This window comes from Rhinolophus hipposideros, assembly GCF_964194185.1.
Source record: "Rhinolophus hipposideros genome assembly, chromosome: 15".
Lineage (NCBI taxonomy): Eukaryota > Metazoa > Chordata > Mammalia > Chiroptera > Rhinolophidae > Rhinolophus > Rhinolophus hipposideros.
In genome coordinates, this window is record NC_138061.1 from 189,309 (window position 1) to 204,298 (window position 14,990).

Here is a 14,990-nt window from a genome sequence, read left to right on the forward strand (position 1 = left end):
GAGTCTCCCCGGCAACAGCAGCCTCGGTCTGGGGCTCAGCCCCTCCCCCGCCCCGCCCCGGCTGCGGCTGCGAAGCGTCTGGAACCGCGTCCTTCCTCCGCATCCTAGTCGGGAGACCGCATCCTGACACAGCTGCCTCTTGGAGCCGCGCGTGAGCCGTCTCCACATTTCTCCTTGTGGAGTGGGTGAGGGGAGCCGAGTGTGTGCAGGGGTGCGGGTGCGAGTGTAGGGGTGGGAGAGCGTTCGGGAGAGGGGCACTGCGGCTGACCCGATGGCGGCCAGGCCGAACCCTGCCTTGGAGCCTGGGTATTGTCCCCAGGCCTCCGGGACGATTGGGGGCCTCCGCAGGGCGAGCCGCTGCCTGGACGCTCCAGACCGGCCGCGGAGTGCAGTCTTACCCAGGCCTGACGTGCGGCCCCGATGCCCCGTCCTCAGCAGAGCGGGGCAGCTCGGGTGGGGTAGGCTGCTGGACATCAGCCCCCGCCGCGGTGACCAGCCCCCTCCCATGAGCCAGCTCCACCTCTGCAGATCTGAGAGCCCTGCGAGCTGGGTGTCCCGAGATGGGGCGGGGGAGCCAGTTCTAGGACCCCAACTGTGTGTGGGGGGGTAGGGTGATGGGAGAAGGGGCGTCAGACGCACCGGAGCACAGAGACACGATGCCGGCAACTGGGGTGGGGTGGGGGCGGCTGCGTGGCAGGCTGGAGGCGGCCAGGAGGCAGGGAGAGGAGCATTTTCCCAGAACCACCTGCCGCGCGCAGCCTCTGGATGCCCGGCCACAGGTGGCTGGTACGTGGGAAGCCAAGCTGGGTGCAGCCCTGGGCCTCCCCTACTCGTTCCCCTCTCCTGGGCCTCTCAGGGCAGGGGTGCAGCCGGTCCACCTGCCCTTGAACCAGGAGCCAAACACACGCAGGACCTGCAGGGTGAGGGGCGGGAGGGCAACTAGGTGGGGGCTGCGGCGGGGGCGGGTGGAGGCTCTGCTGGATTTTAGCAAATCGCGCAGAACCCTGCGCTCTGCAGTCACACGCACGCACGCCGACGCGCGCTGGACGCTCGTGCCCGTTAGCGCTGGCGCGCACCTCTCCTCCTGACGCAGCACCCAGGGTGGGGGTGTGTGCGAAAGCGAGTGACATGACCTGCAGCGGAGCTTCGTGGGCTTTCAGCTAAGGTTCCGTGCCCCCCCCCCATCCATCCATCCATCCATCCACCCATCCACCCATCATCACAGCCTTGTCAGTCATCCTGCGCCCCCACCCCAGGCTTCGGAGAGGAGGTCTGCACCGCGGCTCCCCCCACCCGCTGAGCCACCGGAGCCCACAGCGGGTGGGGAGCAGGTGACCCGCTGAGGAAGACACTACTACAGCGCAGGGCGGTGGGAGGGGCCCAGTCGGAGTACTTGGAACGACCCTTTTCCCCACTCCACCGAGCTCTGTGTGTCGTGTGAATGAGCCCAGCGGGTCCCCATGACTCAGCGAAGAAAAGGCATGTTGGGCGGGGGTCCCCACAGGCAGCCCAGCCCCTCCCCCAGCATTCTGCCCCGGGCACTGGGCCTGGAACCAGATGTGGGGGGGTGCGTCCAAGGGCCCCAAATAACGCCTCTTCGTGAAGATGTGTCATCTTGGGCCTATCTCCGTTGCCGTGGAAACCCACGATGATGTAACAGGGACGTCACGCTGTGTCAGAGGAGTTGGAGCTGACGTTTGGCTCAAAGGGGACGGACCCCAGAGGCGGCGCTCCTTTAGGGAGGGGGCGTGGGGAGATGCCTGTCCTCCCCTTCCAGCGGGCACAGCCTTCCACCTGAGATTGACGGGTCTGCGGGGGTGGGGGCTGCGACCCCTCTTTCCCTCCGCGCACGGTTCTGTAAACCGCACGCCGGGTTTTTGAGCTTTCTCCTGGGTGGAGCACCCCTCCACCCCCCCACCTCTCCTCAGGCCTTGGGCATTTGCTGCCCCCACTTCCCGCCGCCCTTACTCCGCGGCCCCTTCTTGGCGCTTTGAGCTCTATTTTCTTCCTCGCACTGGGTCAGCTGACCTCTTTATATTTATATTCTAGTGGCTCCTTGACCACCCCCGGCTCACGGAGCACAGACTCGTCTGCACGGCTGGGCCAGGTGCCGAGGTGCCCCCGCGTCCTCCCGAGGCTGTGCTCGGCCAGGCCCCGCTCCCAGCCTGGGGCGGGGGCAGTGGTGGCGCTTTGCAGGTCTATAAGGGCTGGGGGCCAGGCGCCCACATCCAAGGACGGCCCTAGAAGGACCCGGGCCCCCGGCGTCCACGATAGGGGTGGCCCTCTCTCCGCCCAGCCTGCTGCTTCCTGCCTGTGCTGCAGTGGCTGTCCCTGGCCCCCCCACCCCCCACACACAAACACCCACACACACACCCTGCACAGCCCTGGCCTCTCTGCCCAGTGCCTCTCACACTCTAACAGTACTAGATCCGCCTCTCTGCTGCCTGGTTGGGAGCTCCTGGGTTCCCACCCGGCCTGCCCACACCTGGAACCCCCTGGGACCTGAGAGAGCCATCACCTGAGGGTCCTGTGGGCAAAGCCCCTGGTGGGGCTGGGACAGGGAGAAGCGTCTGAGGTGAAGTCAGCCTAGGACAACAGCTTGGGGGTTTAGAGGCATAGCAGTCTGCAGAGGGGTGCAGGCGGTGGCAGGGAGAGGCCATGTTCAGATGCCAGGGCAGGAAGCACAGCTCCTGGGGCCTGCCCTTCCCCCTCCCACCCCCAGCCGTCCTCACAGATGCCAAGTGACTGACGCCTCTGTTCAGCCCAACGTGAACATCCAGCTCCAGTGCTGGGTGAAGGCATGGGCTGGCCGTGTCTTTGCCACCAGCCTGCTGTCCTTTCGTTGTTGCTTTCACTTGGTTTTAACCTTTCTTTGTTGTGAAATATAATGAACATTCAGAAGAGGACATAAACATGCAGACTCATGATTTGTCAGATGTGGACCCCAGGCTGAAGACTAGAAACCCTGCCCCAAAGCCACCCCTCCCCCAAGGCCACAAGCCACAACCACGTGCCACCTGGCCTCTGCAGACACAGGAGCAGCTTGGCCTGGACTGCCCAAGCACGTGCCCCTAACACATGATTGGTTGCTACAGGCCCGGGTTGGCGTTTGCATGTTCTTAACCGACCTCTGTGCCTGGCTTCTTTTGACCAAGGCTGTTCTTGTGTGTGGCCATGAGCGCCCATGCCATCGCTCCGATGGACCCCGCCATCAGAATGCCTCGGTTTATTTCCGTTTATGAGCTATGGCAGTGTCGGTTCTGTGGGATGTGCTGCATGCACGTCATGCACGCCTGCCCTTCTGGGTGTGCACCAGGACTGAGGGTCGGCCCCAGGTTCAGCCTCGCTGGCTAATGGTGGCCCCTGCCTGTGCCCTCCTGGGGCTGGGGGGCTTTACCGTGTGTCCTCATGCTGCTTCCACCGTGTCTTCCTCCAGGACCAGTGAGGGTGGGCACCTCTTCTGTGTTCAGGGTCGTTTTAAGTCCTCTTTTGCTTTTTAATGATGGTTGCCGTTTTCTTTACTGAATTGAAATGTTCTTCATTTATTTTATTTTTATTTTATTAATTGATTTTATTTTAAGGAGGGCGCAGCTCACAGTGGCACATGCAGGGATCGAACTGGCCACCTTGGTGCCTTCAGCACCACGCTCCAACCAACTGAGCTAACCGGCCACCCATGTTCTTCACATGTTTTACGTATCTGCTCTGCGTTGGCTTCCTTGGGATATAACACACTAACAAAGGGGGGGGGGTCGGAAGGGGCTTCAAACAGCAGGTGTTTACTCTCTCACAGCCCTGGAGGCAAGATGTCAGAAATGCAGGTGTCGCAGGGCCGCCCTCCCTTTGAGGCTCCAGGGAGGCTCCTTCCTGGCTCTTCCGGCTTCTGGGGGCTGCATTACTTCCTGGCATCACTTCATGGCCTCCCTGTGTGTGTCTGCGTCCAAATTTCCCCCTTTTTGTAAGGATACCAGTCATTGGATCAGGGCCACCCCAATCCAGTTTGGCATCATCTTAACTTGATGACATCTGCAAAGACCAACTCAGGCCACATCCACAGGTGCCAGGCGTCAGGACGTGGGCAGACCAGTTGAGCCCACAGCAAGCCCTCTGTCGTTTTGGAGTTGCTAATGCCTTCTCTCAGACTCAGTTTCTCTGTCCACCCCTGGAAGGCTATGTTGTGATGAGCAGGAGTTCATAATTTCCATGTAGTCCTTTTATCAATATTTCCTTTTATGATCAGTGCTTGTTTATCATATCGAAGAATTCTTCCTGTCCCCGAGACCAGGAAGGTATTCTCCTATATCATCCTCAAGGTGCTTTTCCAGTCTTGGTCGATCTCCCCGGGGCAGGTTTCTGGGCGCCGTGTGAGGTGGGAACTGCGTCCGCTGCCTTCCAGTGCGCAGGTGCTCATCGAAAGGCGACCGTCCCCCTTGCTCTGCAGCAGCAGCTCTGCCACAGATCCACGATCCGTGGGCGCAAGGTGTGTCTGGTACGTGGCTCTTTGTCTACCACACATGAATGCCACGTGGCTTAATTTCCACTGTGTGACAAGCTGGACACCAGCAGACGAATCCCCCTTGTTCTCCAGATGTCACGCGCGTGCTTGTTCCTGTGCCTTCCACATAAAATTACAGTGCTTGTCATGTTCACACAAAAAGATCCTGTTGGAATTTCGATTGGGATTTATTGATTCCACAGATACAATTTAAGCGGAATTGACTGTTTTTAACTTTAGGTCTAGTTTTCTTTAATGGCCCTTTCTTGCAGCAGTGTTTTAAAAAGTGAAATCAGAGTGTGCTTGCTCTTTTGTGTTGCAGGTATCCTACACCTGCTGAGAACAGATAAAGCAAGACACACCCAACCACCCTGCAAACCACCTATGATACTTCTTCTCAAGGGCCACTGCTGTTTTTTGGTTCTAAAGAATGCTGAGCTACTGAAATTGACATTTTAAAACATGGAACCTCCCAAAATCCATGACCATATCTTTCCCCACTTATTTAAGGAATCAGGCTTTATGTGGTCTAAGTCAGTAATGTTTTGACTGAGGTTTTCCATGGTTTTGTACATAGAGGTCGGTCTCATCTCTTATTAGACCATTTCTTGAGCATTTGATGTTTCCACTACTGCTTCAATTGAAACTTCCAAACCTTTCTAATTTTTTTGTCACTGATACATAGAAATGTAATTGATTCCTGAACACATTAACTCATCAACCTTGCTGAACTCACTTTTCAACCTTTAGAACTTTTCTCTAGATCTCTTTGGATTCTCTACACACAAAATATGTTTTATCTGTGAACAATGAGAGTGTTATCTAATCTCATCCAGGCCTGTATCTCTTCTTTCCTTTCCCAGCCCAAGACTTCTAGCACCACGATTTATAGCACCGATCAAAAAGGGCCTTTTTGTCTCCTTTCTGAGCTTTGAGGCAAAGCTTCTGAGGTTCACACTGAGTAAGGTTTGGTGCAGGGACTTCTGTGGATGACCTTTATCAGATTAAGGAAGTTACCTTCCGTGCTAGTAGATTTTTAAAATAATAAACAAATGTTGACTCTTATCAAATACCATTTCAGCTACTACTGAAATTGATGAGATGATTTCTCTTCTTCATTCGGTTCATATGGTGAAAGTGCTAATTGCTCTTCAGATATTAAATTAAATTTCATTTCCAGAATACACCCAAGCTCTCATGATGTGTTGTCTTTCTATGTCTTGCTGCATTGTCTGCTTGCATTTGATTTGGGGCCTTTGCACTGATGTTCGTGGGAGGGATTGCCTGCAGTGTCTTTTCCCATGTTGTCCTTGCCAGGTTTTGAGGCCAAGGTTATGTCGGCCGCACCAGCTATTCCTTTGTTCTTTTCTCTGAAGAGTTTTGTATGAAGTGTGCATGATTTCCTCCATAAGTGATTGGTCGAATTCAGTGGTGATTCTGTCTGGGCCTGGAAGTCTTTGTTGGAAGGCTGTAAAAACGGATTCATATTCCTAGTGCACATAGGACCTTTCTTTCTTCTTTTGACTGACTGAGCACATTTCGTTTTTCTACTTTTTCAGTTTCGAAGTCATATTTGCCATATTCCTTTTCTCTTAGTTGGTGGCCTAGTGGTGAAATCGTCATGACCTCCCCAGTGTTAGGGGAATCCTCGCCCTCCTCCAGGACACGCAGGCGTCTTTCTGCCTCGCGGCTCTTGTCTGGATTCCCTCTCCACAGACGGCCCTGTGTACACCACTGCTACTCTACTCCCTGCCGTTAGCCATTTGGGTTTACTCGCTGACGTCTGTAGCTCTAGTTACTTCCTGCATCTCTAGGAGGGTGCCAAATAAAACACAGGACACGCAGTAAATTTGAATTTCAGGTAGACAACAAATAGCTTTTTAGAATCAGTATCTCCTGTATTGCAAATTACGTGGGATGTACTTATACTTTTAAAAAGAGAGAGCAAGAAGCATTCTTTTTATCTGAAATTCAGATTTAACCGGGCGTCCTGTATTTTTATTTGCTAAGTCTGGCTACCTTGCTCTCCAGGCTTCCATCTGGGACTGTTTCCTCTTGGCTGGAATAGCTGCCCTTAGAGTGTTCTCTAGCAGGTCGGCCGGTGGAAGACGGTCGCTATTATGTCTGGGCAGTCACTGGTCGGAGGCGCCATTCCCTGCATGTCTGTGGGGCCCAGAGAGGGCACAGGGGCTAGGAAGGGACTAGAAGATCATGGCTGGACTCGTCCAGTTTGTCCTGAGGAGTTTGGCCTGGCTGCCCACGGCCCATCCCAGCTCTGCTGTGAGGAGCAATGGGGCCAGCCCTCTCTGGACTCTCTGTCCAGAGCTAGCTGGCGTGGACATCTGCTACATAGGTGGCCAGTGGGCAGTGACCCTGTATCTGCCTCTGGATAGGACAAGGACCACCATCCACCATGGTGAAGCTGGGCTGCAGCTTCTCTGGGAAGCTGGGCAAAGACCCTGGGGACCAGGATGGGACTATCACTGACAGCGTCCCTCTGATCAGCCCCCTGGATGTCAGCCAGCTACAGCCACCATTCCCTGACCAGGTGAGAGGCTTGGGCCAGGTGAGCCTGCCCTGAGAACAAAAGGGTATGGGGTGAGGTTTATTTAGATGTGGCCTCCTGGCAAGTGGGGACCTGCCCTCCGGCACCCTCCATGGTCTGGCCAGACCTCATGGCTGCCATGAACCCAGCAGACTTGCAGCACCCACCTTCCCTTGACCTTGGCTTGTAGCCACTGGAGCCCAGGCACTAGACAGTCCTGGCAGATGGTCAGCACCCACACCACTGCTGGGTCCCCTCCCCTTGTAGCCCTCCCAGCTTAGAATCCTCTTGGGTCATCTCTTTGAACAGGTGGTCATCAAGACGCAGACGGAATACGAGCTGTCCTCCATGGACCAGCCGAAGAAGTTCTCAGACCTGGAGGCCCAGAAGCTGGCCTGTGGCCACCCAGAAGAAGGGCGCAGGGTAACCACTCTTCCCCGTTCCATGCTGCTGGGAGCCAATCCCCTGGGGAGTCAGAGGGCTCAGGAAAGCTGGACTGGGAAGGCCACCGTTCAGAGGCAGGGAGGGACTACGAGCGGGTGGGTGCCTGGGGCTGGGTGGTGGCTGAGGGGCTTGGGGCTGTGAGCACCAGGTTGACCCCTGGCTGGTTGAGCCTGCAGCCTCCCTGCTGTACACCGGGGTGGGGTGGCAGCCACAGTGGGCGGCGCCTACCTGGGCTGTGAGCCTGTGTTCCCAGCAGGTCACTTGGATCTCCGTTAATGACTCGTGGGTTTTCTGTGTACTGTGAAAAGTCACTTTTCCTGCCCTATACTCTGGCAAATATTTTCTTCCATCCTTTTTTTTAGCTCTTAACTTTACTAATGATGGCTTTCCTCACATTTGGGTACTATTTATAAAGCCTTTCATTTTCAGTAGTAAAATCTGCCCGTTTCTGAGCTGGAGGCGCTCCCGCCTCATGCCCCCGCCCCCAGGCCAGCGGGGTTGGAGTGGCCCTGGGCCATGTGCACAGCCCCCACCCAAAGCCTCCCCCAGGATCCCAGGCTGGGTTCAATGTCCCCCCCACTGCGTTCCTCTCCTTTCCACCCACCCCACAGCTGCCCACAGCACGCATGATCGCTTTCGCGATGGCGCTCATGGGCTGCGTCCTGATCATGTACAAGGCCATCTGGTACGACCAGTTCACCTGCCCTGACGGCTTCCTGCTGCGGGTAAGGCTGGGCTCCGGGCTGGAGTGCTAGGAAGGGGCCAAGGGGGTCTCAGGCCGGGGTGTCTTCCCCCCAAGGGAGACCAGGGCGTGTCCCGCTCCTGCAGGGATGTAATCTCCAAAGCTCCTTGCATTCCGTTACCTTCTCAGAACATATTCGAATCCTTCTTGAAAGATTAAAAGAAAAGCTGTTTTAGTTTCCTATAATTTAAAAGTGAGTAAAGTGTGAGGTTAGCAGGTGCTGCGAACAAAGGAGAGCGCGCCCTCGGCCCTGTCCCTCCAGTGAGTCACTGACTTGTGCCAGGGTTTCTGTGTAATACGACGTTAACATTTTCTCTATAATTGGCAAATATCCTCTCTCCTTTTCTTAACTTTACTAATGCTTTTTATCATTTTACTGTATTTTCCTAAAGCCTCTAATTTTTCGGAAGTGAAATCTGCTCCTTTGACCCTAGCCCCAGCATTTCCCAGGTGGAAGCGTGCCCCCTGTGCGACCTCGCGGCATTGCCCAAGGGTTCTCCTTTGGCCTCTCACTCAAGGGGTGTACTCAGGAGGCCCCCCCTCACTCGGAGTGACCCCCCTCGTTCTGAGAGGGGTTGGCTCTCCATGGAGCCCCTAGTGCTGAGTTGGAGGCCTGCTTCCGGTAGCTTGAAGTTACGGCAGAAACAAATGGATTCAGGGACCTTGTGTACAGTTTTATTGAACTGCTCAAAAGCAGAAGGGACAGGAAGGCCCAGAGGTGACCGCCCTTCCCTGTATGGTACGCAAATGTGGCTCCAGCGTCGTGGGCAATGTCATTAAGCAGAGTTCACCCACCTTGCACACCTGCCTGAGCCCAGGGCCGGAAGTCCTGGCCCCGCCTCCTCCAGCCCGCCCCGCCCCCGTCCCGCCCAGCGCCCCGCCCCCGACCTCCTGGCCCCGCCCCGCCCCCGCCCCTGACCGGCCCCGCCCCTGACCGGCCCCTCCCGCAGCACAAGATGTGCACCCCGCTGACCCTGGAGATGTACTACACCGAGATGGACCCCGAGCGTCACCGCAGCATACTGGCCGCCATCGGGGCCTACCCGCTGAGCCGCAAGCATGGCACCGAGCCGCCCTCGGCCTGGGGGCAGAGCCACCGTGCTGTCAAGGAGGGGCCAAAGGCGCCCACCCAGGCGGGAGCGGCGGGGACCACCGAGTCCCCCGGGAAGCCCACCACGCGCGGAGAGATGGAGGCGGCGCAGGAGACGGGGAGCGCGCCGCCCTCGGCGCCGGCCCCGTCCCCGCAGTGACGGCCTCCTCGCCCGCAGCCCGGTAGGTGAGCCCTGCCAGCTGTTCTGAGCCAGGGACCCTCCGCCCTGTAGCCCACGGGGGCCGACTCCTCCCGCAGGAACCCTACCCAGGGGTGCTGTCCCCCCACGCCGCCGCAGTGACCGCGTCTGAGCACCTGGGTGGGAGCGGGGGGGGGGCGGGGGGGGTCAGGTAACAGGAGGCGGGAGAACTAGGTTCATTCTCGCTGTTCTTCCCACGCAGGTGGGCGGTTGGGGGCCGCGTGATCCCCCTGCCTTTGCCGCTCTCACCCCTCCGCCCCTGTCTTCGCAGCGCCTCCACCTGCGACCTAATACCGCCCTCACCCGACGATGTCCGCCCTGTGGTCGTACCCCTGCCCCCCAGGACCCCGCTGCCGCCCCCACCCCCGCCCCGGAGCCTCTAGTTCTGTTGCTTTTCTCTAAGTAAAGATTCACATCCACCTGGTCTCTCCTTTCTCCCGAGCATTCTCTGTCCCACTGCCTTTTTCCAACCCTCCAACCCCCATGTGGGTGCGCCCCCACATCGTGCCCCCACCGCCCAGAGGGACCCCTGAAGACGGGAGCAGTGGCAGCCGCGGAGGGGCAGTGAGCTGGACCCTGGGCAGCCGCGGTTAGCGCAGGCTGAAGAGGAGGCGGCATCCCAGTGGCCTGGGGGCCAGCGCCACCGGTGGACAGGGCCTGGGCGGTTCCTCGCTCAGCCAGCTGCAATGCAATGAGCTCACCTGCAGCCAGGGGAGCCTCCCGATCTTGGGGTCCATCCCTGACCACCGCCTGACCCCTCTATCAGCTGTGTACTCCATCCACCTGAACTGGGCCTGGTCTCCACCCCTCCCCCATCTGACAGGAGCTCCAAATCCCGGCTTCTGGACAGCGCCCACGTGCAGTTTCTGCACCCCCTCCCCCAGCCGTCCCCAGTCACTAGCCAGAAGGCATGAATGACTGAATGAAGAAAGGGGCAAAGGCGTGGATCTGAGGGGTCGTGCGGCCTGGGGTAGGGGAGTGAGACTCGTCCCTGGGGCCTGGGCGGGTCCCCGGAGCACCTTTATCTCCCATCACCCTAGAGCTGAGGGGAGATGGGAGGTCTGGGGACCCATGGACTCACCGAGCTGCCAAGGGTGTCCTCACCCAGTTGGGCAGCACCCACCCCACAGAAGTCGCACCCATGGCCCCCTCTGCGTCTGGCCCTGGGAGTCTCTAGGTCTGCCCCTTCTGGGTGGGCAGGACCAGTGCCCCCCAGCACCTCTCCTCCTCTGATGGCTTTGGTCCTGGGCCCAGACACCTCATTTGTCAGGAGCTCTCAGGCCTTGGGACTAAGGGCTGGGTTTGGGGGGACGGGTGATGGACTCTGGGAAGCTCATGCAGCCAAAGGAAACAGCTGGAGGCAGGGCAGGACAGGCTCCCCTGCGCTGTGTGGCCACACCACATGGGTCGGACAGCACAAGTGAGCACATCACACAGGTTGGAGTTCCTGGGGGAGCCCCCCTGGGCTCCACTGTGGAGCCCCATGACTTGGATGAGCCCAGAGCAGCCTTGGCAGTGTCTGAGGACCCATCCAAAGCCAGCGTCAGTGAGTTGGACCTGGAACTAGGCACTGGGGTGCCTAGTTACCAGGGTCCTGGTAGGGGGACACAGGGCTGGGTCCTCAAACCAAGCATGACGCTGACCATCCAGCCTCCAGATCTATGTGGCAAGCTGTGGGGTTTGGGCCACTTAGGAATAGTGGGCAGTGACCAGAAAGTGGGTGTGTGAGGGGAACTGTGGGCACACTGGAGGCGATGTGGGCAGTGGGAGCAAATTTGAGGAGGAGGGTGGCACTGGGAGGTCAGGGAAGGCTTGGCCTTGCATTCTGTGCCCTTTATCACTGGGCTCTTCCATCCATCCATCCATCCATCCATCCATCCATCCTTCATTATCAGTCATCTATCGTTTCTCTATTCATCTATCATTATCTGTCTGTCAATCCATTCACCTATCTAGCCTCTATCATCTCTCTAGCTACCATCTACCTAAAGATTTTTTAAACCAGTTGAGAGGAAGTTGCTTCTTTACACTTAGACATCTCAATGTAGATTTCCTAAAAGGAAGGACAGTTTATTATATCACCTGCATGCAATGATGGAAATCAGGAATTTAGCTTTGATACAATACCACTGTCTATACACTTTATTCATATTCATATTGCTAACTGTCTTAATAATGTCTTTTGTGGAAAAAAAATCTAGCTCAGGGTCCAACCCAGGACCCCATGTTGCATTGTCTTTTTACGCCCCTTTCTTCTGGGACAGCTCGGTGTGTCTGTGGTGACCTGGACTTGTGATGCGCTGTCCCGAACAGCTGGAGAAGATGTGTCTAGGAGCCCAGAAGGGAGGCTGTGTCCGTCCTGGTGTCATCAGGAGGCACGTGAGGTCTGGTGCCATCACTGGTCAGGCTAATGTGGGTCATTTGGCTGATAGCTCCCTATAGGGGTTTTCCCCTGGAAAGTTACCGTTTTTCTTTTGTAAATTAATACACGTTTTGTGGGATGGCACTTTGAGACCATGTGACCGTCTTGTTCCTCAGCAAACACGCAGTCCGAGTGCAGCGTCCATCAGTGATTCTGGTAGGAACCACTAGTACTGTTTTCAAGCAGCCAGTCGATGCTCATCACTCGTTAGCTGACATTCTGTTAATTGATCGATGAAAAGCTTTCCTTCTCCCCCTTCATTTATTTCATCATTTATTTATATTGGTGTGACCCATGGATTTCTGTTTTGTTCATGGGTTAAAATCTGTTACTATCATTTATTGTTATGTTCACATTGTTCCATATCTGGCTAGTGGGAGTCACCTTTCTGATATGTCACCACCACGTCCCCACCATTTTCTGAGTGCTCCCTTTCAGCACAAGGACGCTCCGAGGTCATCTTGTGCCACCGAGGTCGGGTGCTGGCTGTGCCTGTTCCTTCTAGGCACTCGCAGTGGACAGAGCTGGGGAGATACAATACGCAGTCACACACACACACAATCTGTGTCTCCCTCCTCGCTGAAGTACACATGTGCACATACAGGTGTGTGCATGTGTGTGCAGGTCCATATACATATATAGACACAGTCCCCAAACCTATAAAGTCTGTCCACACAGTATCTATACACATGTGCACATACAATACACATGAATCTCCAGTCCCAACCCCAGACCTCAGTGTTCATTCTAGGTCCCCTGTCCCATGTCGGTTGCGCCCTTTCCCCAGAGGGAGAAGCCTGGTTCCTATTATCCTCAGTCTGTTTAGTTGCTCAGTATAGAATCCACTGGAATTCGGTTCTGAGTTGGTAAATCGTAACCCCACAAAGCAGGCCTACAAACCAGAGTTAGTGTTGGTTTAGAGTTTTTTTTGTCTGTAATCTCAGGTGATATAGTCAAATGATCAAAAGCCATCTGTATTTGGGCTTTTTTTCATATCAGTGTGGTCTTGTCATTCCTTTGAAATATAGTGGAGTCACATTACTCCTTGCACTCCATTTGCGGGTTTTTCTTCCATTTTTGTTGATTTTATTATTTTTCAGTATGTAAACCATTAACATGGTTCCCAAAGGCTATATGAAACTATATGAAAAGTGTCAGGTAAGGCAGCCCTTCCCACCCCATGAGAGAAAGTTCAGCCTTCCTTGTATCATTCTGCAAAAATAAGCAGATGCGTGTGCATTTTCCTGTTTCTCCCGCTGCATTTTCCACTGAATGGTTTTCATTTTCCCCACATCGACGACCAATTCTCCAATTCCCCAACACCGCTGGGTGTCCTACAACCCCTCAGACCTGACACTGACTACCCAGGTAACACACGCCCCATGGCCCAGTCCCCCGAGACGGCCCTCAGTTCAGTCACCATTTGAGTGTCGAGTCCCCAGGCCACCTGAACTCCTGGACTTCAGATTTGGGGGGCCCCTCCCCCTTCAGATTCGATAACTCACTAGGATGACGCACAGAACTCAGGAAAGCACTGTACTTACTAGATCACCCGCTTATTTTCAAGGACATGATCCAGGAACGGCCGGACAGACCACATGCACAGGGCCAGTGGTGTGGGGGGCGGGGAGCCCGCCTCCATGCCCTCTCGGGGCACCACCCTTCCAGCACCTGGTGTGTCCACCAACCTGGAAGTTCTTCGAACCGCCTCACCCAAGAGTTTGTAAAACACAGTCCCAGCCCTTTCCCCATAGACCCCCCCCACACACACTCCTGCTTTTGATCTTCCTGGGGGCCAGCCCCCAGCCCCAAGCTACCAGCCCTGCCCTGAGTCATTGACTAGCAGAACTCAGCTGCATCCTAAGTCAGAGGACACCTCTGTCACCCGGGAAATGCTAGGGTTTTAGGAGCTCTTCACCAGGAACCAGTGGACAAAGGCAACCCTACTTCTTATGATAGCCATTCACGTACCTACTGTGCAGGAGACGAGTCTCCATCCATTTCCAGATGTTAGCAGACGTACCCTACTCAGCTGCGCTCCTACATATGGGCACTGCCTGACGGGGAACCAGGAACAGCGTCCAGCAGATGGGAGACGCCCACTCCAGTCGGCCGCCACAGCCCCTCAGCAATACAGAGAAGGAGGCAAGGCAGCTGGTGCAGCCATTCCCCGGGTACGGAGCGCAGGCTCCCTGCCAGGGGCCTGGGAAGTCGCTGCAGAAGAAAGGGGGGCCTTGGGCTCTAAGAGCAGGCAAGCCGCTGTGCAGCGCTCAGACCAGTTCATGGGGTGACTCCATGCCATGGCACCCAGAACCTCTTAGAAGTGCAGGTTCCTGTGGGACTAGGCATGTGGCCTTCTGGTGTGATGCTGACACGTGACCCAAGCTGTGACCCTCAGTGTGGCCCATAGAGTTGCAGCTTGAGGAAGCCTGGAACACGGGCGCTCATTCTTTCCCCAGGCGTTCTTATGATGAGTGACACATCTAGGGTCCCCTCTGCACACACACACGTGCAGCACATGCCCACACACACACATGCAAACACATATGTGCACATGTCATCTCGCTCTCTCCCTCCCCACACATGTATCCACACGCCCGTGATTCTTCCGCAGACAATGGCAGGGAGTGGGGTCAACAGAAGGTGGCAGCTGTCCTGTGGGGGTTGAAGGACACTCCTGGGACTGGCCAGAGGTTGACTGACGCATGCTTTGAATGGACCCTGCTCAGAACCAACCTCCAGAACCGGCCCGCTGCGTCCCCAGGCTGGGCTTCCCACCTTGGTCAGCGTGACGTTCCCGCCACTTTCCCAGCAGCCGGGCTGTCAGCGGGGGCCCGGCCCACACGAGATTCAGACTCGGAGGCAGAGCAGTCCCCAAACTCAGTCTCTTCATATGTGAAACCGGGACAGTGTGCAGAGGGCTAGGGGGTGGCGAGCCTCCCACGAACTGAGCTGACTCGCTCTGGCTCTGGCGCAGGGGCTCTCGAGGCACCCAGGCTCCGCGGGAAGCGCCTCCCGCAGCCCCTAGAGACCCTTGCTCCAGACTCTGTTCC

General features: G+C 56.4%; 1 protein-coding gene across 7 annotated transcripts; it reads left to right on the forward strand.

The window, feature by feature from the left end:
- CALY (calcyon neuron specific vesicular protein) lies at window positions 1–9,939 on the forward strand. Of its 7 annotated transcripts, none has more exons than XM_081075295.1 (6): window positions 1–151; window positions 6,889–7,043; window positions 7,350–7,463; window positions 8,096–8,209; window positions 9,177–9,498; window positions 9,718–9,939. In XM_081075295.1, the coding sequence occupies exons 2-5, from the start codon at window positions 6,909–6,911 to the stop codon at window positions 9,474–9,476; spliced, it is 663 nt and encodes a 220-aa protein (XP_080931421.1). In that variant the 5' UTR covers window positions 1–151; window positions 6,889–6,908; the 3' UTR covers window positions 9,477–9,498; window positions 9,718–9,939. The 7 variants fall into 7 exon arrangements, with proteins under 7 accessions (XP_080931421.1, XP_080931424.1, XP_080931419.1 ...); XM_081075298.1 differs by having other exon boundaries at window positions 9,787–9,939; XM_081075293.1 differs by having other exon boundaries at window positions 29–185.
- The last annotated feature ends 5,051 nt before the right edge of the window (window positions 9,940–14,990 follow it).